The 24,742-nt window shown below is 42.1% G+C and overlaps 1 protein-coding gene across 3 annotated transcripts in view; it reads right to left on the bottom strand.

The window, feature by feature from the left end:
- The window catches only part of pcsk5b (proprotein convertase subtilisin/kexin type 5b), an 81,010-nt gene extending 56,507 nt beyond the window's left edge, over window positions 1-24,503 (bottom strand). Inside the window, exons 1-5 of one of the 3 annotated variants that reach the window (XM_040031579.1) lie at window positions 23,807-24,503; window positions 19,988-20,092; window positions 9,467-9,619; window positions 6,650-6,793; window positions 4,718-4,794 (exon numbers count right to left, since the gene is read on the bottom strand). In XM_040031579.1, coding sequence (XP_039887513.1) covers window positions 4,718-4,794; window positions 6,650-6,793; window positions 9,467-9,619; window positions 19,988-20,092; window positions 23,807-23,986 — 659 coding nt within the window. In that variant the 5' untranslated portion in view covers window positions 23,987-24,503. The remainder of the gene's footprint in view (window positions 1-4,717; window positions 4,795-6,649; window positions 6,794-9,466; window positions 9,620-19,987; window positions 20,093-23,806) is intronic. The other 2 variants (XM_040031577.1, XM_040031576.1) reach the window with 2 other exon arrangements.
- Between the last annotated feature and the right edge of the window lie 239 nt (window positions 24,504-24,742).

The raw sequence follows: 24,742 nt of genomic DNA, 5'->3' as shown, positions 1-24,742 counted from the left end.
CCACCAGCAACTGCAGTGGTGACAATCGGCCCAGGCCAGGGACCAGCGCAAACAAACATGGCATGTTTGCGTCCGCCGCCTGCTCAAAAACACCACTTTCTGGATCGACACAAACACACTCACACACGCATTCACCTCCTGCAGAGAACATCTGCATCATCCCGCCTCCCCCTTGTCCCGGAAACAGCTCTGACCGTTGCCACGGAAACCCAGCATCTAGCTATCATGAACACCCCCCGACCCCAGGGGAGTCAGAGCAAAGTTTGCTCCACAGATACATGATAGACTCAAATTATCTGTAATCACTGTCCTCACTTAACTAAAGTGCTGTGTTGTTGCTACTACAATAATCTAAATAAAAAAATAAATAAAAAAAGAAATACTTATAAGCAGAAAATCTAAATTGCTTCAACATCAAAGATTTCCAAACTTTTGGGGTCACAGTTTTCTCCCCACTGGGGGGCCACTTTCCCAATTTACAACCTCATAAACCTAACACTGGTAGGGCGAATGCCTATTTTCACATTAGAAGCGACTGGAGCCATTTCAATTTTAAATGTTTTCAGACTAAACACTTCAGATGTATGTGCTGTGATGTGTTACAATGATGTCAGAGTTTCTGCTCGTACAAAGACAAAATGGGTGAGAGTAAAGAACACATTATGCTGGCTTTGTTCCTGTAAATGGTTCCAATTTGCAGATTTGCACTTGAAAACAGAGCACAATCCTTTACAGCAAATTATTTTGGGGACCCCTTTGCCAATAGTCATAGTAATGCTCAAATTTTAAGCATTATGTTTTACATGATAGGCTGTTTATCAAACCATTACCACTTGACAAAGCAACTTTAACATGACCTTTGTGTCATGCACTGGATATTTTGATTTATGCTCAATTTAATCCAGCCTAGATATTAAATGCATATGCCATTTGTAAAGGTCTGGTAACCTTCAGATACTGTGTCATGGACACAGAAAAGTTAACACAAATGCAGCTGTGAGGGTTAAAGTATAACACATCAAATAGCTGCACATCAGTGATAGGCCTCTTTATCAAAGTTAATGAGCCAAGCTGCTGGCTCCTTCTTTCAAAATGCTTCAACACTCCCAGCCCACTCAGTTCACTTCACTCCAGTAATCCATAAAATCGTCTGTGTGGCCGTCTCTCCAGTCTTTGTTTGCCTGTATTTTCCATTTTTTGCACATCTGTGTCACAGCCACTCGGGGTCTCTTAGTTCACCCAGAACTATGCATTTGTGCAATGAATGACACTAAATGGGGCTGTTTCAAAAGAAGACAGAGTTTTAACTTTTTAACTTTGTAAAAAAATTTTAAAAGGATAAAGCCATCAGATTTTGTTTTTGTTGCTTTTGGCCCCAGTGAAAAGTATTCTTGTTGGTTCTTTATGAATTAGGCTCGATATAATCTCTAATTTTTTTGTTTTTTATTTTTCTTGGGATTGTTTCACCCCAATCCATCTGAATATTATTACTAAATCTTACATTTTCAAGTCACTTTGTCAAACAGAGTCGTACTGTTGTATAAATAGTGGTAACATCAAACCCAGCAAATGGGGATCCTAAAAACCTATGATCCTAATTGTAGGTTAATGAATAGGTTGAACAGAAAGAAAAATATTGTACTATAAAATTTTACCTCCTTAACCTAATCCACAGTGTGTAAAACCACTCGATGTCAATACACTCATAGATTGTAATCAACTTAGAACTGTTTTCTTACCCCTCCCAATTCCAGTGTGTAATCCTACCTATGGTGGGACCACAGTAGGACAAACAACTCCGGCCACCATCTGTAGTGAGTGTAAGCTGTCAGTCTGCTTTTTACCTCAGCCATCAATATGTGCTCATGTTCAATTACTCAAAAAGCCTCCAAAATTAATTTGTGAAATTAGTCTGAAATAACTCAATAAGTCCGTGAATCTCTCTTCCGTCTGATGACAGCAATGCTAAGGTGAGTTGTTGTCGATTTCCAAACTTTTTTGTCGGTACATGCAGCTGTTTTTGCTGCCATTAGCCGCTGTTAGCTGTTAACCCAACATTGCTAGACTCAGACACTTAGCTGGAGTTACGTTGGCTTATAACCAGCTGTTGTTATTGATTAGTGGCTTTTGTGAGCCATCTTGAGATTGTGAGGGACGCATGTCTAATGTACTGACAACAAATAATTGCAACAATATCTGGAAAAAAATGAGCATTTTTAATGCAGGTTTTTGTGTATCATAGAGCTCCAACTTTAGTACAATAGGTCAGGCTTGAAGATAATTGAGAGGATAAAATTTTATTATTGGATTGTCTCTTTGTGCTTTTGCTTTTTTGGAGAGGTGGACCCTTTCTCAGATGATAAAACATGTGTATGACCCTTTATATCTCGAGTCTTAAGGTCAGACACTAATTAAGTTTTGCCGGGAAGCCCCACGTGCACCTACAGTTTCTCTTCTCCTCCCAATTTGGCATTCTCAGCCACTGTATTCAAGATGAAGGGGCAACATGGTGGCTTCCACAAACTGACGCCCATTCCTATGTATTTTTCATGGATTAATTCTAAGTTTATGAGAATGCATCAGTTTGTAATTTCACACTAACTAATCAAAAAAATTACAAACTGTACCTTTAAGAGCATCTTGGCTGACGCGATTTTGATATTTTTCCCCCCCATTTTTGTCAAATTATATTTCAATAAACTGTGGGTAATATGCATGTTCACTGTTAAATAAATAAATGATCCAAAGACATTACTTCAGAGAGCTGTAAAGGAGACTAATATAGTGATAATGCAGTTGTTTATCCCCTCCTGCTTGCTGCTTATACACATAGACATCATAAATCCACAAGCATTATGTAACTGCTGACAATAATCTGCATTTTGATTCCAGATGTAGTTAAATTTAGCTTATCCCTTTACATAGCTAACAGATTACGTGCCTCATGTATTCAGATAAAATTATCTGCAGAAAATCATCATATAGAGAATGATAAACTCAAAAAACAAAAATAAACCAGATTTCTGTTCCACATGCTTCACAGTCAAATATAAATTCAAACCCAAACAGAAACCAGCTCGTTAAGCTGCATCGTGGCCCTCGTGTCTCTTTAAGACAACGTATTACCAGCAGGGACTGAGCCATTGCCACGGCACTTGAGCTGCTGTGCCAAATACACATACACACACACCCAAAAATCACTCACTGAGCCAAACTGGCACAAGACAAGTGCACAGGCAAGCGAGTTCCAAATTACTTCTTCATTCTCAGCTGACTGCAGGTTTCCCCGACCTTATAGACAGTACATTTGCATAATGACTGAAACTAGCACCACTGAATGAACAATGGGCTCTGAGGTAAGTTTCTGAATCATTAATATGTAAACTGTCATGACCATTGACCAACAACCACTGATCAAAGCTCATTGATCAGTGACCATGAGTACCGTTCACAGAGATTTGGGGAATGGCTGCAATCACAGCATTGTAATAGGGCGAAAGATGTACCCTTAGGCCCCCTCCTCGATTCAGAGATGGTCTTTCCCTCTTCACGTAAATGGCCTCTTTGACTCCCTGCTCAAACCAGCAGTCCTCCCTGTTCAGGATGTGTACATCCTCATCATTGAAAGAGTGTCCACTGGCCTGTAGGTGTTAATAGACTGCCGAGTCCTGGCCTGATGAGTTAGCTCTTCTGTGTTGAGCCATCTGCTTCATCAGAGGTTGTTTGGTTTCCCCGATCCTTGATGCGGACAAATTTTTAAAACGGCGTGTTTTGGTGTTTGAAAGCCACAGATATGCGGTGTTTAGAGAAAATGTTTCTCGACAGTCCCGATACTCCTGACACATATGGGATCACCAAGGGTTTTTGTCCTTCTTCTCTCCTGGATCGGCTGGAGAGAAGAAAGAAAGCTTTCTTTAGGTGCCTTCTCAGCTTTGACAAATGTCCAGCTGGGATAACAACATTTACTCAGGGCCTTCTTGATGTGATGTTCTTCTGCTTTGCTGGCCGCTGTATCTGTAGGGCTGGTGTTCGCTCTGTATTGTATCGTCCTTAGGACACCCAGTTTGTGCTCCAGTGATGAGAGTCGAACCTTAAATACTGATCCATATGCATAGGTTTGCGGTACACAGCAACATTTAAATGTCCCCCATTACTGATGGAAATCTCACAGCTAAGAAGGCTAAACTGTCATTTTTCACATCCTCCCTGGTGAACTTAATGCGATCAGTGGTTGTTGATCAACGGTCATGACAACTTGCATATTAATGACGCAGAAACTGACCTCACAGCCCATTGTTCGTCAGTGGTGCTAGTTTTAGTCATTATGCTAATGTACCTTTTATAAGACTAAGAGGAAACTGCAGTCAGCTGAGACTGAAGAAGTCACTTGGATGAGCGACGTTTCTCCCACTGAAAAAGCGACGTCCAGATGAAACTTTTCGAGATTTCCTTACCTGACTGATTGAGCATGCATCAAGACAAATATGCCAATATAACTCACTGCACCACAACAGAGTCAGGACTCAGCAAACACAAACATATTGAAGCACAGAGCTTGTTTTAGAAATCAATGAAGGGAAAAAAATTATCCTGAAGAGCTTTTGGCAAAAACAAAACAGTGAAGCCACATGCTTATTTTCTAAAACCCTGTTACAGTTAAAATTTAATTTCTTGCTCTCTCTGTTATGGGGTAGATTTCCTTATTTATTTTCCTTACTTGTTCTCGTTGGTCGCATCATATCGAGGCATGGGATCCACATCGTTGCTGTTGACATCATAGCTTGCCTGAGGGTCCTGGAGGAGACATGGAGGTCAACACAAGTGTAAGAAAACATCATAATGATGGCTGACTGACACAGACACACACACACACACACACACAAAATGAGGAAATATCAAGCAAACAAGTGAATTCATTAGTAGAGTAGGTCCAACACTCTCTGTGAGTGTGTGTGTATAACTGGCTTGTAGATCGCCAAAAAGCTTCTCTAACCCAGTCGAAGAGTTCACATCAACACGACTCACAACAGTTTTGTAAATCGAATGCAATCAGAGCTAACCCAATCTGCGGCACCACTCGCCCTTCGGCATAAACAAATCTAAGCATTAAGAGTAGCTAATAACAGCAGCGCAAAGAGGGTGTGAATCATTTCATCTGCGCAGCTGATTGATGGCTTTACCTGCTGCCTCAGGCCAACAAGTTAGTTCAACTATCAGTTCTCGGTCGTAGGTAGACATACCTCAGCACGCACATACACTAAAGTATGAGCCCACAGAGAGATAAGCATGTACACACAGCATAACTGCACATCTGCAAGTTTAAGGAAGTTTTTCTCTGGAATTTAATTGCAGACACATGATGGGCTGATGATCCAAATGGCAGCAAATATCACTACCTAGTTCATCACATGACTGCTGTCCTCTGGAACACGACTTGGTTACATGGTAAAGAGAAACAGTGTGATTACAAAGCAGAATTTGTATTATTAAAATCCCAATTATAATCGTCAGATTTTTATTTTTGTTTTCTCCACATTTACATAACTAGAAAAAGTTGCATTTCCTGCGAAAATGCAGTGTGAATGCTGTGTAGTGGAATCTAAAAACAGCAGAAGAAGGAGAACTATCTGCTGAAAACACTGTGTAGAAGCTCGACTCTTTGCTGAAAACTGCTGTATTTGAAAGGGTACACTGAACAGTGTCAATAAAGCGTACATGTAAGCGGGGAAGATGTGCGGCAACCGCCACAGGTAGGATTCGAACCACGGCAGCTGCTCATCCCACTGAGCCAAGCCAGTTCTGGTCACAAAGAAAGATATGATGAGAGACAAAATGTGCACCGTGCAGAAGAAGCTGAATTGTGCTGAAAAGAGTGGAAAATCTAAACTTTCTGCTGAAAAAAGCTGAAAAGAGGTGAAGAAACTGAGAAGAGGTAAAGAAGCTGTTTTTTCTTCTGAAAACAGCTGAAGAATCTGGAATTTGTGCTGAAAAGAGGTGAAAAAAACGGAAAATTCTGCTGAAAAGGGGTGAAGAAGCTGAAATTTGTGTTGAAAAGAGTTAAAAAGGTTGAACTTTTAACTGAAAAATTATTGCCATAAGCGGGAGTCGAACCCAGACCTCCCGCTCTGAGAATGGCTGCTCATCTCACTGAGCCAAAACACAGGTGACCCCGGCAAGCAATATCAGTGACCACACTTGTCATGTGGTCCCAGTCATCTCAATGGGACAAAATATGGCATAAAAAGCTTAATATTTCAAAAAGTATAAAAGTTCTGAGCACCAAAAGATATAGCAGTCATTAGCAGAAAGAGCAGAACAGGTTAAAATTTGAATGGTGAAAATTGGATGAAAACTGAGGGAGTAGTTAAGCGGAAACGGAGCAACTAGAATAATAAAGGATAAAGAATAAAGAGAAACAGGATCACAATAGTGTGGCACTGCGTTGCTATGTATTAATCAGTGCACTGTGTTGTATATGTGACTTGTTAATCCTGAATGAGGCAGACTCATAGCCATTCATGCAAACACATGCAGGGGCATTTACATTTGAACTCATACACTTCCTCACTTGTCACACACCGACTCAAAGCCAATATGCGCACACACTGCCACTCATAGCCGCCCTACACGCGCATACATACACACTCACGTAGTTCTGATAGAGGTCTGGGTGGTTCCTCTCGATCCCGTCATCTAATATGGTCACCACCACGTCTTTACCCGTGTAGCCCCTCTTCCACGCTCCCATGATGTTCATATCCGACTGGCAATTATGGACGTCATCGTTGCAGTGCTGCAGAGATGGAAGCAGATGGTGAGAAGAGAGCAGGTGGGGATAAACATATGAGGTGGGAGTTTAGGAACTCCGTCATGTTCTTGCAGATGTTCAGCTAGGAGTTACAAGTTATGAGCGTACTCATGTCACTTTCTTTCAACTTGGAGCAAGCAGGAGAGTTCTGATTTTACTTAGAGGGGAACGATTTCACTTCAACAACTCCAATCGAGTTAAAGCCCAGTGTTTTTGAAAAATACCTCACACAGTGCGTTTCAACCATTAGAAACAGACTCAAACTGCAACTACACACTGATCACCAACCAGTCATTACTTGCTGCCATTCAAGACCTGCATGATGTCATTGGGAATAGGGTGCCAAGAATAGGGATGGGAATCCAGAACCAGTTCCAACTGAGAACCTTTTCCAAATTGTCCAAATCACCGGAATCATCTGCCTCCAGGCTTACTAATTCCCTTTGTCAATGCTGGCATGCTCTCTGACAGTGGAAAAGAAAAAAAAACAATGACGTCAACCTCATGACAGAGAGGAGATCTGCACACCTGAAAGTTGAGTCTTTTTTTGTTCAGTTTCAAAACTGTGTTTAAACTCAAAGATAAACAGTTTTGCTCATGGCGAATACCTGTGTGGGCCTACTTTTTCCCCACCCGGAGAAAACCGGTCAAAGGTAGGACGTTAGTCCTTTTGTTAGCTATGATGTCAACTGCATCCTTGCTCTTTAAGCAAGCCCACTAAGGAGGTAATATCCCAAAACCTGGCATTACTTCTTTGCACAAAACTAGAGCAAAAACATAATTCAAACATTCTCTCTATCGAGAGAGCTCGATCGATCTATCTAGATATATTGAGAGAGAGAGAGAGAGAGAGAGAGAGAGAGAGAGAGAGAGAGAGAGAGAGAGAGAGAGAGAGAGAGTTATTGTCCTACATTAAGTCTCTAATTTAACAAAGACACTTTACATTTTAAATCTTGAGGGACTTCGATCGCCAATCCTAAACTATTATCCTGGATCACGATGTGTGACTGGCAGATAATTTGGAATTCCAGCAACCAAAGACATCTATCCAACCAATTTCTTAAACCTTTATCCAGTACAAGGCTGCAGGCACGACACGGGGCTAAACGGGAGCACAGGTCCCCAGCCCATTATAGGGCTAACACAGAGAGACAGACAATAACTCACATCCCCACCTGCAGCCAATTTAAAATCACCAATTAAGCTAACGTGCATCATCTGTGGATTGTAGAACGCAATCAGAGCTACACCACCGAAAGCTGCGTGCCGTCTGCAAATAAAGACAACACCACCTAGTTCACAAATATTCACCAATCTCTCCCAAACTGACAGCGGCAGATCGATAACATGAGCAGATGTGCCTCTGCTTTCTCACACTCTGCTTCCACTGGAGCGCGACAAATCAGGAGGCAGGCGTCAGATATAGTTTCATCTAGCACAGGCGGGATTTTTTTTAGTCCCGTCTCCCGCACCGTCTTCATTGAAAACAGCTACATGGTCACTGTTGCCGAGTGTAACCCTGGCATTTCAATATTGTTCACAGCAAATCTTATTCAGAGGCGTGTGTCACGAGCTATAGTTTATTTTCTAAAGGTTAAAGTGACATTTAGATGTGTAATGTTTAACCCTAAATTGCTCCTTCACACACTTTATTCATCGATTAGAAGCACTTTGCTATGCCTCTCACACAGCTCAATAAAATTCTAGTTATTTCAAACAATTAATGGTGTAATATTGCACTGCACTTAGATTAAATACAAACTATACAACTGGACAGAACTATCAGGCTGTGTAAGGTCACTTTGATGGGATTGACCAGAGGAAGCTTGTTTTTTTATTCCAGGTTCAAAACACACATGAAGTTCTGAAAGTCTGAAAAATATATAAAACCTCGGGTCAAAGTATCGGCAGTTATCTACACTGAGTTAACAATTGACTGAGCTGGGATCACTCGACCGCACACACAAACATATAACTAAGGAGCAATGATTTCAAGGTGTATGCAAACAGGAGTGATAAGCCAGCAAAAAAAAAAGTATCCCCCCCACCACAGAGACACGTATGCGCCTCTGTGTGGGCATTCCTGTGACAAATGCTTACAAATAAACAAAGAACCTCAATTTCCTTGTTCCAATTAGAGTTCAGATAAAAGCTAAATTTCATCATTAATGCCGGGATTTTCAAGGCACAGGTTGGAATGGTGAAGCAGAAGCCAAAATGTACAATGTTTATTTGAGAGCAATCGTTCCCTAATAGTTGTCATCAAAGCCCCATTATATTTTTGCAAAAGCAATCCTTTTTTTAAAAATTAAAAAAAATACCCATTATAACTCTGCTCATTTTTCTGAAACATCTTTGTGGGGATGCATAAGCATTTCTCTATAGGGGAAAAAAAAATCTTCATTCTTATAAGACACAAACAAAGACACACACACACACGCACACACACAAATCCCTCAGCTCAACTGCAGTAATCAGGACAATGCCGTGACCTAACCTGACCTTTGACCCACAAACTGGATAAATGTGGGCAAAGAACAGCATGCAATCCTCCGAGCAGACTAGATGCTGCATACACCGAGTTCATGGGCCCTTGTTATATTCTTCTGTCTGGTGTAAACAGAGAGGAAGCCTGGAATAAGTATACACTGGACTTACAATATACCACATACTGTTCCACTTGGCGTCATTATAGAATATGTTGTTTTGGGCTGGGCTGCTGTGGGCGGGGCTTGACAGCGAAAGGAGCGGGGCCTGTTTGAAATCCCTCTTGATCCTCCTTTTCACCACCTGCTGCTGTATCCACTCCACCTGAAACACACAAACAGAGACAGGCGATAGAAGAAACTGAGGAGGCTTACAATAATAACAGGGGAGCAGAATCACTTCGGAGATGACACAACCAGTATACAGGTGAAGTTCCAATGAACTGAATACTGAAGGTGAGGCAACATTTTAGGAGGATTTAAAAAAGAAAAAGTGCAAATACATTGTCTATGTTTCCTCTTATTTGCCTTATGTGATGAACACGCAGAGGGAAAACAAAGAAACCACCTACAGAGACTAAACTACATTATACTGTTGTACGCAACCGAGCAAGACAGAAACGAATCTACTGAGTCTTAAAGGGGTGTTTTTCTTTTGGTGCTCAGCCTTAAAGTCGTTTTTATCCCAATGGACTGCCTATAAATAAGCGTAATAAGGTTTTATGTGCTGTCTCCTCTTTTAAAAGTGGTAAAAGGTGAACAAATGAAGACTGCTGAAGTAAAACAAGCCACTACAAGCCCAAAAAAAAGAAAAAAAAGAAAAAAAGAAAACTATAGATGTGGAAGACTCGCAAAGTCATGATTTATTTTTAAAGAGAGATTTTAACCATGTCAGTGTTACTGTGGGCTCATCAGTTCACTTCTCCTTTACGGAAAATTAAAAATATATATATATATATATATATATATATATGTTAGGACATTTGATGCACACATACGCACTAAAGGCTGTACGGCCTCACAGGTAACATCAATCTCTCAAATGTTATGGGCTCGCTTCGAGGCGCAGAGGCATTCCTTGGCAGGAGCCTCGTTCAGACTTTGAGGCGGAATTTTCCGATTTCAAAATCCGTGCTGCCTGGATCCGAACGAGACGGCTGGACCCACTCGCGCCGCCCCGGTCAGCTCCTCTTAAAAACCCGCAAACCTTGTGTTTAGTCTAGAAGACTTCATCTGTCTGAGAAGGCCCGATCAGAAGTTTACGCGGACCCAGCGATGTTAACACAGAATCTGAAATATTAGCAGGTATGCGACTGGCACAACACAGAGCAGTTCTTTCTGAGACGTAAACATTTGTGTGATAAATGATCCAGGGATTCTCCGGCACCGAGTTTGCACCCAAACACGATTGTGCAACAGTTTATGGGGATGGGGGAACGGTGCACATTGGCACGAAATGTCAAGGTAGTTCTTTATACAGCGTTTACAAAAGTGTGTAATTCTTCTGAGATGTCCGCCACACCAGCTTCCGTTTCTAGCTGTATAGATGATGTATAGACAGAATAATTTTCACACCGCAAGTGTTTTTGTTTTGCCGCTCAGCCCCGACAGTCCCAGAAATCTGAGGTTTTATTGAACTATGTCCGACTGTAAAAGACAAAGCGTTTCTCCACATCAATAGAGCTCCAGCAGACAGGAGGAGGAGGAAGAGGAGGAGTAGAGAGAGAGAGAAGAAGAGAATAGCTGACATAATGACTGCAGAGTGATTATCTGGTCTCATGCACTGAAACAATCTGCCAGGCTCTCTCCGGAGAGTTTGAGAGCGAGGCAACAAGACAAGATAAGACGAGAGGAGAGGCGATAAAGAGCTGAAGAGAACGAGTCCCGGGAGAGTCAATAATATAAAAAAAAGAAAGGAGAGAGAGAGCTGGAAGGGAAGGGAAAACAAATAGCAAGAGAGACCAAAAGACAGCAAGTGAAGGGAGGATAATTGAGTTTATAAATAACTGATTTAATAACTTGAGTATGTACCTCTTTAGAAATTGTGAAGGAGGGAAAGGAATAAAGTGCAAATGATGTAATTCAATAAATGACCTCCTATAAGGAAGAAAAAAAGATGGGAAAGGAAAAGGAAATGGCAAACCAGCGCAGAGAGAAAGATAAAGTGTAGAAACGAAACAATTTTTTAAAAAACCCAGTGAGAAATTTTACTTTAGCATGATGCTTCTCCCGTCTGCCAAGGTCTCAGCTCATTTCACTCCAACTTCTATCAGGACCGTCAGCTTCAAAGCAACCGTTTACACAGACCATTAGCCTCAAAACAACACTGTCATCAAGAATTGTGCGTGAGTGTGTCTGCGCAAAACCACTGGTGTATCATTACAATTTGCATACATTAGCATACCATCAACCACAATCTTTGATCAGCAGTGTAACTCTTAACTGCTCTTGTTCGCAACTTGGCAAATTGCATGGATATCTGCCCCGTGTATACCCGTAAATCCTCCTTCACCGCCATCAGGGGCGACACAAACGCTTCAAGAAACGACAAAAAACAAACAAACAATAAATTAATTTTTTGCTGAAGTTTGTCTCAGATGTCGCGGGGCAAGAAACACACGTTCAGAGGAATCTAAAAGAGTTTAAAGTGGCTTTAATGAACAAGGTCAACAACCACAGAGCTGGAATTTTAAAATGCTTCTGCATGCCAGCAAGTGTGCACCCTACTGAAGCGCCTTTGAGCAAGACACTGAACCTGCCACCTCCTGGGATTTAGTATTATTTGCTACCTAAAAGCTTAGTGTGGTGAATGAGAAAGGCTCAGCTGAAGCACAAACCATACTACGTCTTTGGAGATTACTCTAGATGAGGCATTTTTGCAGACTGGTGTTTGCTAATTTCACATATTCTATTGACAAAGGGGCTCTTTTTTCCTCTTTATGAAGGCTACGATGATTCAAAAATATTTCTGAAAGCAAAAAATTATTTAAGCCAACTTTGACCAACAACGTCAAGGCAACTGCAACCTTGTAGATCTCTAGATCATGACTAGATTGTGAAAAGAGGTAAACTCTGTTATCCCAGTGCATCCCCAGTTTTAAAAGGTTACCTGAGGTGAGCTTTAAATATTACAGCTTTCATCAAACAGCACAAACACCATGAGCACATCCTTACACCATCTTCCATTTACACTGTGCTGCTCACGCCGACACAAAAACTTGCCCTTAATTTAAAAACTGGTTACGAAAAAAGCTGCTCAGATGAAGCGTGTACTTCACCACAGCTTTGCTAACATAGTAGCGTCCCTGCAGCATTACACTGCAGGGTCTGTAACATAAATCATATGCCTTACTTTCAGTATCTGTGTGTCATATCTATGCCTGCATTATTAACACAATAAGAGCTCAGTGGGTGGCAGCGTGCTGGCTGTGGGGGTGCTATATGTCAACATGAGATCGCAGACATTTGTATACAAATTCTTTACATCCCAAGGAAGAAGGCTCAGCTTAAAGGTCTAGAGGTGGAAATGCCAACACTGGCATCATAATTTCAAGACTGATGGCACCCATCCATCCATAGTCATTTATATCATTTACTTCTATTCTTAAGGAGCAATAAAAAAAGCCTGGTCTTCAAGAAAAACATGAATCCGTTATGAAAAATTAATCATTTGTTTGTGTACACGGATAAGAACTGACATTTTTTGGAACAGTCAGCGCAAATTTGTGAGTAATGCATTTCAACAGGGAGTGTATTTTGTGTCTCCGGCACGAATCTAGCCCAGACAAAACGGAGATGCGTCACCATTGCAATTTAAAAGAATAATAATAATAATACTAATAATACTAATAATAACAAAAAGTGATGGTACTTTAATTCCTAACCAAAATCAAATTGTTCTTAAACAGCTAAACTTAACCAAGTAAATAATATGAAAGTATAGTCTATAAGTAAGCATAGACCCTACAATGTTTAAAAATCTGTGAGGTGTTACAGCTTTAACTTGGGTCTTGTGAGCGGTAAAATGACCAAGTGCACCATGAACGCCTCCAGCCGCCTTTTAAAAATGGAAAATATTCATTTCATGTACATGGACACAAAGATTTATGATCATTCAGATGAAAAATGGGGCTCAGAGACAAAAGATTTGGGTTTTCATGTTTTCATGTCCACAAACAAGACTTGACAGAGTAGGTCGAGACCATTTCACAAACTGCGCTGTATATTGTGCGTGTTTAACTCTTCCACAACCTATTTCATGAAATTTTTTTAAACTTTCCACTGCTGTTGCTACAATTGATGTTTGATTTCTTTACTGGGATTTTATTATTTATTTTTTTATTTTTTTTATTAAAAATGCATGTTTATCCTCCCCCTTCCTGGATTACCAGAGGCAGATAACGGCCTATGTAACACTTTTTCTGAAGCCGTTGAGAATAATGCCATCCTTTATCGTGTCTGCTAAAAATCACTCACTGATAACAGCCTGCAGTTATCCGCATCAATTGTGCCATGAATGCGAGGCTCTATCCAAACAAAGCCAATATCGCCCTGTATTATTGCCTCTAAAACTTCCCCATGTATCACTACCATTGTGTCAGTGCCAACTCACTGGCTGGCTCTGGGGCATAACGACCTCCTCCATTCATTTAACTGCAGTCTGGTGTAGCAGAGGAATGATCTGGTAGAACCTGTACCTCTGTCACCCTGCCTTTACTCCCAGTCTGACTCCCGCTCCTATCTCACTTCCTTTTTTTCCCCCTTTTTAAATCCCTTTCCTCGTCAGCCCCCCCTCTCTCCTTCGCTGCATTTTTCAGTCTTCTTCTCTGCAGGTGCCCATTTCTCTCTCAGATGGCCTGTCTCTGTCTCTCTCTCTCATTCCCACTCCAACCCCCTCCAACCTCCCTCCCTCCCTCGCTCTCACTCTCATTCACTCTGTATAAGGGTTTGCAGGTGGCTCTAGCTGGCTGGGTCAGTAACCAGGGGAAACTGGGGAAGAGTTCACTTCAATAGAACAAATGGGAACAAATTGATCCACTTTTACTGCTGTTTGTGTGACGATGTTAGAGCTCCAGGCAAAAAAAGCTAATGGATAGTGAGCAGAACACCCAGTGAAACCCTTGCAGTAACATGAGAAACCAGTTCTTGTCCTCTCTCTGGGGTATTTCAGAGACTCGGCCCAAACTCGGCCATCACAAACAGCGTGGGCCGTTACGGCCAGCTGTAGGGGCTCGTCTCAAAGCTTAGACTATTTTAATGGTTCATTTGTTAAACAAATTCAAACTAAAAATTAAGGATTCTCGGCCTAATGGAAATTTGTACTTGGGACTAAGATGAGTCTGATAAAATCTAAGGGTATGCACATTATCCCTGAGGTCCAGACACTAGCTATGTCGTCTCCGTAATGCAATGAGCGTCCTCGTCTTCTGCATATCTATGAATACAGCAAGGCATCTGTGCGGTGAACAAAAAAAATTCTGTGAGCCAAAAGGGAAAAAACACTGAGCATATTTTAATTGTTTAACAGTGTAATAAGTAGATATGAGCTCATTTTGGTAGTTTTACTATGTGGTAAACCGTTGTCCTGATGTGGCAGAGCAATAAAACATTCACATTTAATTTTGTTGTCACGGCCATTTTGCATTTTATTCTATCCCAGTGAGGATTCAGCTGCAAACCACACCTGGCTCTCAGTTTTCATGCACATGTCTGAATAGATGACTTCAAGTAAACAAGAGCCTTTCTAAGTGAAACCGGCTGGAAGCACCGTGCTCCTTCAGCTAGAAGGCGTTCGGCAGTTGTTTCTCCCTACTAATCTCTGCGCACACATCAAAAGGACACTACAAAAGGAGAAAACAACCACTGCCGTGCTGTAATTGTTGTTTACAGTAAACTTGAAATGTCTGGAAATAGATTTGAGGCAAAGCAGACTAAGTGTACTTGAACAAAAAAAGAGAAAAGACTGCGGCTGTCCAAACTCTCTTGGAACTCCCAGCATGAATGACTCACGAGCATGCGTCAGCAGAACTGAGCAAGGTGCATGCCGAATACTGCTTAATACAAAAAGACAAGTTCGTATAGATAGCCACTTAATTAGGTACACTTGTTAAGCTGCTCATGGCATGGCACCTCAGTGCATTTAGGGATATAGACATGGTCGAGACCACCTGCTGAAGGTCAAACCAAGAAGAAAGGAGGGCTACAGCAGCAGAAGACACTGGGTGCCACTCCTGTCAGGTCAGAACAGCTAAAGAGGATATCGGATTCCACAACAGAAGATTTAAAAAATGTTGTCTGATCTGACGAGTCTCCAGTTCTGCTGTGATATTCAGATGTTAAGGGACAGAATTTGGCATAAACAACATGAAAGCATGTATCCATGCTGCTTGGCATCAACAGTTCAAGTTGTTGTTGGTGATGTTGGGATATTTTCTTTTCCAAAGTTGAAGTTATTTTTACTTTTGTTCCCAACTTTGCTCATTTGAATTGAAGTACAGGGATTGGAGAAGAGGCCACCGAGAGGCAAAAGGTAGAGAAAGGTAAATATCTACTTAGAAAGAGGGTGTACTGACCTGTACTAAACTTCAGACGCTCCACAACCAACTGTGGAAGAAAACTTCTGCTGCAGAGAGCCTGTTAAGGCCAGGCTTGAAAAATAGATATGTCCACACACGACTAACAGATTCCAGCTGTGCAACTACAACAATTACACTTGTGGCTCGTGTCAACATTTTTTTTTCCTAGTTGATATTTAGGGGCATGAAACAGAGTAAAGATTATGACCTCTCTATGCGGTAAGACAAAGAACTTACGGCATGCATCGCATCTGCCACCAGCACCAAAACAGCATATGATCAAAAGTTTTCTTTGACCTACTTTGATGTGAAATTACAATGACAGCTTAGAAGGAGCAAAAAAAAAAAAGAAAAAGGTTAATAAATAAGCCAAAAGTAACGTTCAAAAACAACAATGCAGTCATGCATATTTTCACAGATACAGCACGGCGCAGGCTCTCCCCTGCGACAGCACTGACAGCCGTCTACGTCCTCGTGCATGTAAACTGTGTCGCACTCCAGACAGAAATCAGAGGATGCAAAACCTTTAACAAATCATGTTTGATCAAGAAGCTTTTAAAATGTTTCCAAATAGCTTGTCCTGAAATACTTTCTGCAGGTTTTCCCAGATTTCTTCATCCTGGGAGTCCAAAATGACTACAGCAGCTACAGCCACAACATCCACGTTTATAGGAAATGTGCCAAGCTGAACTAAACTCAATCTAGGATCCCATCGGCAACCCTCTGATGCTTTAGCCTCTGTAGACAGAGCCAATATTTCAGGGCTTCCTTTGTAGCCAGCAGATATCTGGGACAATACTTCCTCTTAAGTCCACTTGTCATTGTTTACGACTGTCAATCGATTTTAAAAAGCTACGTGGCATCAGGGGCCAACAGCTTCAAGATTGCATTTCAGTGTTCCCTTTTTCCTTGTTCACCTCCATGCAGTCAAAAGCTGTTCAAATGGGATTCATCAATACTACATGGACTACAAAGGAAAGTCAGCTCGCGGTGCCGCAAATACTTTGTCCGTGTAGAATCTGTTTCATGAACCATGTTTGTCCTTGTTTAAGGGTCAAGGTGACGCCACGTGCCCTCTCACAGCCTGGAAAAATAAGCGGTCTTTGACCTGAGAGGCAAGTGACACTGCAGTTAGGCGGGTGCCATAAAGTGGTAATCTGTGCTGTGCCTCATCTCCATGGTAACATGTGTGCCAGAGTCTACTGTGGATGGTAGGGTGCGCCTTTCACGGCATCGCTACACCCCTCTGACTCACTCACACACAAAACACACACGGCTGTCATTATTACAAAACCTGATTGCAAAACATCATTAGCAGAATGCCAGACCTCGCTGCTGCCAAACTGGCTGTCATGTTGATCCCAAACCTCGTAGACAGGTCCGCAAAAAGGACAGCCAGTCAGCAAGGGAAACACCGACAGCTCTATATCGCTCCACTTTTCATTTATTCTGTGTCTCCGATGCATCTTTCTCCTTCTTCCGTGCGTTCTAATAGGCAATCTTCCGTTTTCTGTCATTTAACCTCTTCTCTCTAATCTAGTCTTTTTTTCTTTTCTTTTCTTTTTTTTTTTAAATCTCTCAGTCTCCCAGCCAGCTGGCATCCGGACACAGACCTTCCTCCAGCGTGGCACAGTGTCAGGCCCAAGAGGGCAAGAGAACCAAAGACAGAGGGAGGGGGACAAGTGCACAGAAAGCAACAGTGACAAAAGAGGGAAGAGGGAGCTCTTGACAGGTGATGACAGCAGGTGAACAGAAAAAACAAAAAACAGCTGAGTGGCCCAAAAATACAGAGAAAGGAAACTGAAGAGAAACAATGAAACGGGATGACAGGTAAGCGGGTAAAGAAGGTGACAGACGGCTCCTTTTCTTTCTTTTCTCCTCTTCCCGTTTCATCCCGTCTTCCAGTAATCACACTGATCCATCACCATCATTCTTTAGCAGTCGCCGTGCATTTATGAGTCCGACACAGATTTATTCGCCGTTCAGAATCTGCACGCAACATCGCCGCTGCTGTATGTAAACTCTGTAAGAGGCATCGCTGCCCTGTTTCCTCAGGATCAAGTCCCAGCCTGTTCAAGAAAGTGACCCGCTTCATCAAACAGGCAGACATCAACAAGTCTGAGTCAGGTACTAAGATGACAAAAATATGCAAAATGTGAGATAAGGAGGTTTCACATGTCTTGGACGAGTCAAACGGTCTTTTACTTCAAAGGCTTTTTAAATCTACTATAAACATAAACAAGACATCAGAGGAGCAGACAATTGTACAATCGTGTGAACAACCAACAGGTTTGATTTAGTAATTTGTCCCCCGTGTTTTGATAAAGCTCAGTGTTGTGATGTGGAGGCCTCATGTGTAATTCGGTCCGGGTTTGTTGACCTGATGAAGTGACGAGAAGAGCACTGACAGCGGTTTAGATCAAACTCTTGTTCAAACGGAACGTTTTTTTCTCAGCTGACGACAACGACAACAACAACAACAACAAAAGCATGTTATTTACTTTACTAAGGCTGTATTTTAGAGTTACAAAAGAGATCCTGCCCACAGTGATGTGAAACCAAAAAACAAACCTCATAATAAAGATCAAATATTCTGATTTATTATTATGTCACGTTGTGTTATGGTGATCCACAACCATCATGGAAAAATGTTGTTTTGTCCGTGACGGATTCTGTAGGAGAGTTGTGCCATCTGATCGGCCACAACCAGGTTCCTCTGGCTGAGATCAAGATAAACTGTCGGTTTATCATCAGGAAAACACAGAGCAGCTGTGGCTTCACTGGGATCTCAACGCTTGGACGGAAAAGTTTAGAATTTCTCTGAATTTGGATTTACTAGGGCTCCACTCTGACCCCTGGTCTCTGACAAGTGATCACGTAGGTGGCTATATGTACACACACACACACACACACTGGACACTTTATTAGATACACCTTAACTCACAACTCACTGCATCCAGACACAATTTAGGTGACCTGCTGAATATCTTGAGGCATGCTCAATAATCCAGGTTAGGAAATCCCAGAAAGTTGCTTTTGTTCATCTGGAAGCCGAGTTTTCAGTGGAAGAAATGTTTCATCGCATATTCAAGTAACTTCTTCAGCTCACTGCAGGCTTCCCCCAACACGACTGCCTAACAGTGAGATGTGAACTCAGTTTTATAATCATTGATATTCAAAGGCTATGAGCACTATTCACAGAGAAGTACAATCACGCCATCGTAAAACGGTGAAAGTTGTACTCTTACGGCCCCTTCCTCGGTTCAACTATGGTTGTTCCACATAAGTACTCCACATCCTACCATTCTTGCTCACCATGTCACAAATCTCTGATCATCTCAAACTACTTTCTTGAGTAATCTACCGGATCTCAGTTCAGTAGAGAACCTTTGGGATGTGGTGGAACAGGAGATTCACATCATGGATGTGCAGTAGACCGATCTACACCAACCGTGCTATCATGTTCACATGGACCGAAATCTGTGAAGAATGGTTCCAGCACCTCATTGAAACTGTGCCATGAACAATTAAGGTAATTCTGAAGGAAACGGGGGTCCAGCCCAGTACTGGAGTACGGTGAATCAACCATTGTCAACACTGTTGACAAGTTTATTTCAAGGAAAATTATATTTTTAATCTTCTATCTCCTTTAACCTCATTAAATTCAAACTAAAAGCAGTAGTAGGCAGATTTCATCATTATTCACTTGGCTGTTCGCAGGATGACCACTGCAGAGTAAGATGACAGCCCTTGTAAGAGGTGTATGAAAAATCTACTGAAAACATGTTCAATTCTGGCAAAAGGTCCTCAGTGTATGCTAAAAGTTAATATTTAACTTATCAGTTAAAACCATCTTAACTCAAGGTCCACTTGCTTTTTCCAGAACTGCAAACAGAACCTCATGATCTTCATCAGCGGATGGAGTTTGTTCAGTTGAGTCACCTGATGATAATCAGCCATCTCCATCACAAGTGAGTGAACTTTGTACAGATTTGAACACCACACGTTATCCAGGAAAAGGAACTTGAATTAAGATCATATAAAACTACCTACAGTATCATTTCAGCACAAAAGAAACATTGATGCTCAATCTTTCATAAACAGCACAACAAACTTACCTTGGGCTCCATGGAAATGAAACTATGGCGACCACGGCTGGACAAAGTCGACCTCTTAATAGTCCGACTATGGAAGAAGTGATAGTGGTCTCTAAGATCCCCAATCTGCAAAACACACAAACAGACTATTCATCACCACTACGCCTTTCTCTGCTATAGTCTCCTAAAAAGTGAGCTTCATTTTTAATGCTGCTCACAGTTTTCTAAAGTCAAGGCGCAGGTCTCGCCATCTTCTCACTGCTGATTTATTCCCTGCTGAGAGCAAGACTATATTATCAAAGAACCAGCGCACAATGGTTGGTTTGAACGTTAGCAGCGGTGGAAGTAACAGAAGGTGGGAGTTATGTCTACAAGAGGAAAACCAAGTTGGATAGTATCTGCAAGTCATCTGTGAACTTCATGTCGTAGCTGTTCTTATAACTACTGACATGAGAGGTTCAAACTTTGGACCCAGTGCTTTGCGGCACCGCTAACAGTTAGTTTCGTTTTTGTTTGTTTTCTAAAACAAGTGGAACTTGTGGAAAGGATATATACGTGAGCCACTGTCATTATTTCAGGGCTCTTAATCATTGTTGTTCAAAATAGATCTTTATAACTCTTTATGGCTGCACGATTGTTGCAGTGCTGCAGAAAGAATATGGGCCTGTCATCATTAAAAAGGCTGAGAACCACCATAGCTTTAAGTATTTCAAAACATTTTTCTAAAAAAAGGTCATTTTTTTGCATTATAATGACATTTTTCTATCTTAATATTTGTTTTTTTCCCAGATATTATACAGAAACCACATTTAGGCTCTTAAATCAATCAGATAAAGGACAAAAGGCTGTGAACTTTGAAAAGAAAAAAAGAGGGACAGCGAGGGGCAGACAAGTAAAGTGAAAACAGACAAACACAGAGAGGCCAGACAAATGTACAGATAGACACACACACAAAGATTTTGAGTGACAGAGGATCCACAGACAGACAATGTTAGACGGAAAGCTGCTGGTCGGTGATTAGTTTTAATAATTGATAAAGACCAAACAGTCCCTCAGATGATCAAACTGTCATGGCTACCAAGGGTCCTGTGGTATGTCACTGATCCTTCCACTGCCACAGAGCCCATCAGATCAGCTTTCGGCTCATGTACCGACACACACTCCAAATTAGAGATGGATAAAATGAGAGCCAAGAAAGTGCCAATAAATCCATGACTTTCAGTATAACATCTAACCTTCAGCGTGCGTTTTCAATCTTAACTTGAAAAACAGCTAAGCCTACAAATATGGCTTCCCTTGTTGCTCTAGATATGACTGTGTGATCATATGGGCAGGCACATTACGGTAGACTGAAATTTTATCGGAATAATTCAAGAGTGAATCACAACTTCTACTTAACTGTTGGGAATTACACTTCTCAGTCCTGCAGAAAAAACACTTCATCAGTGATTCATGATGTCTTACTTCTCCAGACCTTTTTCACTAGAAGCAATAAATCTCCATATCATCTATATTTCATGAACAATAGTACCAAGAAATGCCAAAAGGTGATGTGCGTTTTCCCTTTGGACCTTAATGTTTCATACCTGTAAGACTAATGTCTCATAACAGGACAAAGACTTCAGGACAAAACACACAGGCTGAGACACTGCGGTACTTTGACACCTTCTTGCTTCACGGTGCAAACACTGCAGCTTTATCACGGCCTCTCAAACAAATCGAGGACAATGCTCAATAATCAAATCAATCATTTTTTCAATGGAAAACTGATCGTTTCATGTGTTTGGATTATTAGCGTTGTCAAAAACAAAGGTGTTACTCTAGACATTGCACTTGTTTAGTTACCTCTAGAGTAACAATGCTCATTGGCCTGATGCCTTTAACAAATACTACAAACTGCACAAAATATGGAACATGTCGTTGATGTCATGATGCACACACTTCCTGCACATGTGTGTCTCTAGATTACGACCAGTGGCTTTCACAGGCTCTCTCATCTCCTCAAAAAAAACACCAATTTTAACAGAGATCCACGTCTGAGGCCTTGTCAGCTGATTTAGACTCAATTTGGGCCAATGTCTTAGTCTGGGAAGGGGGCTCCATAGTTAAGAGGATTACCCAGAATTCCCCAACGAGGTGCTCCCTCTCTCCATGCCAACTCTTTTCATCCATCCGTCCATCTATCGTCCTTTCTTTCACTCCCTCCTTCTCCCATCTCCCAGTGTGTGGTTATCTTTGTCTGTGCTCCTCTTTCCAACCCTGTGAAGAAGACCATATTGTCCGCCACACTGTTTTCTATCCATTCATCTTTTTCCCCCCCCCTCACAAATTTAAACTCCATCTCATTTAGCGGCTATTCCCAGAATTATTTCATTACTAGCCCCAGCAACTTTTTTTTGATTTACAAACGCTTGGCAGCTTAAGTTCTTCGTGCACATACATGAGTGCTGCACTGATATCAGGAGGACTGGGGGGGTGTCAGAGTTCACATTAGGCAACCAAAAGTGTGTTGCTATTGCTCCCATGGGAGCGGCTTTCGGCTGACCCCCAAACCAGGAAGTGAAGTAAAAACTTGTCTATGAGGTGTCAAAGTCCAGTGAGCCTTCCTGTATTGAGATGGAAATTAGGGCGAATGGTGGGGGTTGGAAGCAACACTCCACCACTCCACTCCACAGGAAAATTCCTATGGGGGTGGTATAGAAAGAGGGGGGTCCACACATTAGTTCCCGTCAAAGAGAGGGGATAAACGAGGCCATTAAGGCCTACTCTCTAGGGTGTATAGTGGGTGGGCAGGCTGGATAAGGTGGAGGTTCAATAGCTGTTGACTGGACTACCCCACAACAACCTGTCAGAATGCCCCCTCTGTTCCATGCTGTCTTCATGTCGACCGCTGACAAGTGCAGGCTTGAACTGCCCACGTAGTTCAGTCGTATGTGTGAGGTCCACATTTGTGTGCCTTCTCTCTTTTGTTAAAACAAAACAAAACAAGTACTATGCTAAAAAAATAAATAAAATATTTTACAACATTTCCTAAAACCACATTTGGACAAAGTTAACAGATAAATTCCTCATCTGGTGTTTACCAATAAAATGACAAAACATAAAAAGAAAGAGGCACATCTGAAGCCAGTGTCTGTGCGTGTATGCTCTTCACCAGATGGATCCAGGAGTTAGTTTACACCATGTTAAGCAATGGCACCTGCTTTTGGCCTGATGCGGCTGATCTAATCGATACTGGAGGGCCTTGAACAGTGGAATTATGTACAGTATGGGGAATTAAAGAGAAAAAGACAAAACAAAAACAGCTTGAGCAGCCCCGTTTAATAGGAGCAGACTGGAAAGAACATGGTACTATATAAAATGGTGTTTGGCTCACACACCGGGGACTTTTGAGTGAAATCTTACAGACAGACAGACAGAGAGACAGAGAGAGAGAGAGAGAGAGAGAGAGAGAGAGAGAGAGAGAGAGAGAGAGAGAGAGAGAGAGAGACTAGAAGTCACTTCCAAGCTCATAAACCAAACAGCACCGCTAGCCGTCACTGGGGTGCCAAAACGACCAAGCACATGAGACTTCAGTGGAAACACCGTGAAGAGGCACCTGTTGTGCCATCCTGCAGCTGGTCTTTCTTTGTTCCTTAAAGCTTCTCCTTCCCAGGTCTGTTTCAGAGTTAAAAGAACCCGAGTTGGCTCAGGTTTGGACTTCAGACTTTGAGGTTTAATCGCGCAACTTTGCCGCCTTGGAAGAGGCATATTAAGCCCAATTTTAAGAGTTGACGAAAACACAGAGAGACACAAATTAGAGGCAACTTTGACCGGATCAATAAGAAGTAAGACACATACCTGTCCCATGTTTCTATAGCCGTATTTTTCCGCTATCCGGTCAGCCACCTCGGGTCCCCCGGCTATCCTGACTGCCCAATGGTTGGTGTAAATCCGAGCTTTGCACGGCGGGGACGCAAAGCCGAGGTAGAGCGCCAGGACGCATAGCAAGCCTCTTCTCCAAGCGGCGTTGTGGACCATCTTTTAAACAGACTCTTCTCCTCCTCCTCCTCCTCAGCCGACCAGGCAAACAACCAAACTTCTCTTCTCGCCGAGAGAGGCTCTCATAGAAACACAAATATCCCGGCAAAAGCACTGAGAGAGAGAGAAAGAGAGAGAGAGGAAAGGGGAAGGAAAGGAGGTCCGAGGGGGAAAAATACACCTTATCTTCAAACCTCTCTTTTTCACATGGGAGAGTTGGAAGTTTCGTGCGTCTTCTCTCTATTCCCCCCCTCTCTCTCTTTCTCTCTCTCTCTTTTTCCACGGTGGATAGAGAGGAAGTGTGAGTGTGTGAGCGCTGTGCGTCTTCTGCGCGCAAAGTTCGCGTACGTGTGTGCGCGCAGAGCTCCTCAAAGCTGATTTCTGCTTCTCCACGAACAACTCGGATGTTGCTCGTTCAGCTCATCGGGCTTTCATGTGGCGAAATGGCTACAGCGCCTCCCCACAAATAACTAGCTGACACTCTGGAGAGTAGAAACAACTCAAGCCGCGGGGTTTCCCTGCCGAGCTCCGCTGGGTCTTAAAGACACTCTGCTTGGATCCGCCGAGGCTGCCCGCCTGTCTGCCAGACGCAGATCAGCCGCAGGGAGGGGTCAAACCGGGGGCTCCAAGGGATTCCTCCAAGAGCCCCCTCACCCTTACTCAATACCCGCTCAAAATTAAGAATTAATTATCTCAAAGTCGAGTGGAAATTATAGAAATCGAACTTTATTTTTAATTACTTTTGATTTCTTCATC

This window comes from Simochromis diagramma, unplaced genomic scaffold, assembly GCF_900408965.1.
Source record: "Simochromis diagramma unplaced genomic scaffold, fSimDia1.1 OVJJ01000284.1, whole genome shotgun sequence".
In the NCBI taxonomy this organism is placed as follows: domain Eukaryota; kingdom Metazoa; phylum Chordata; class Actinopteri; order Cichliformes; family Cichlidae; genus Simochromis; species Simochromis diagramma.
Note: the sequence above shows the minus strand (reverse complement) of the source record. Positions and strands in the feature narration are given on the sequence as shown.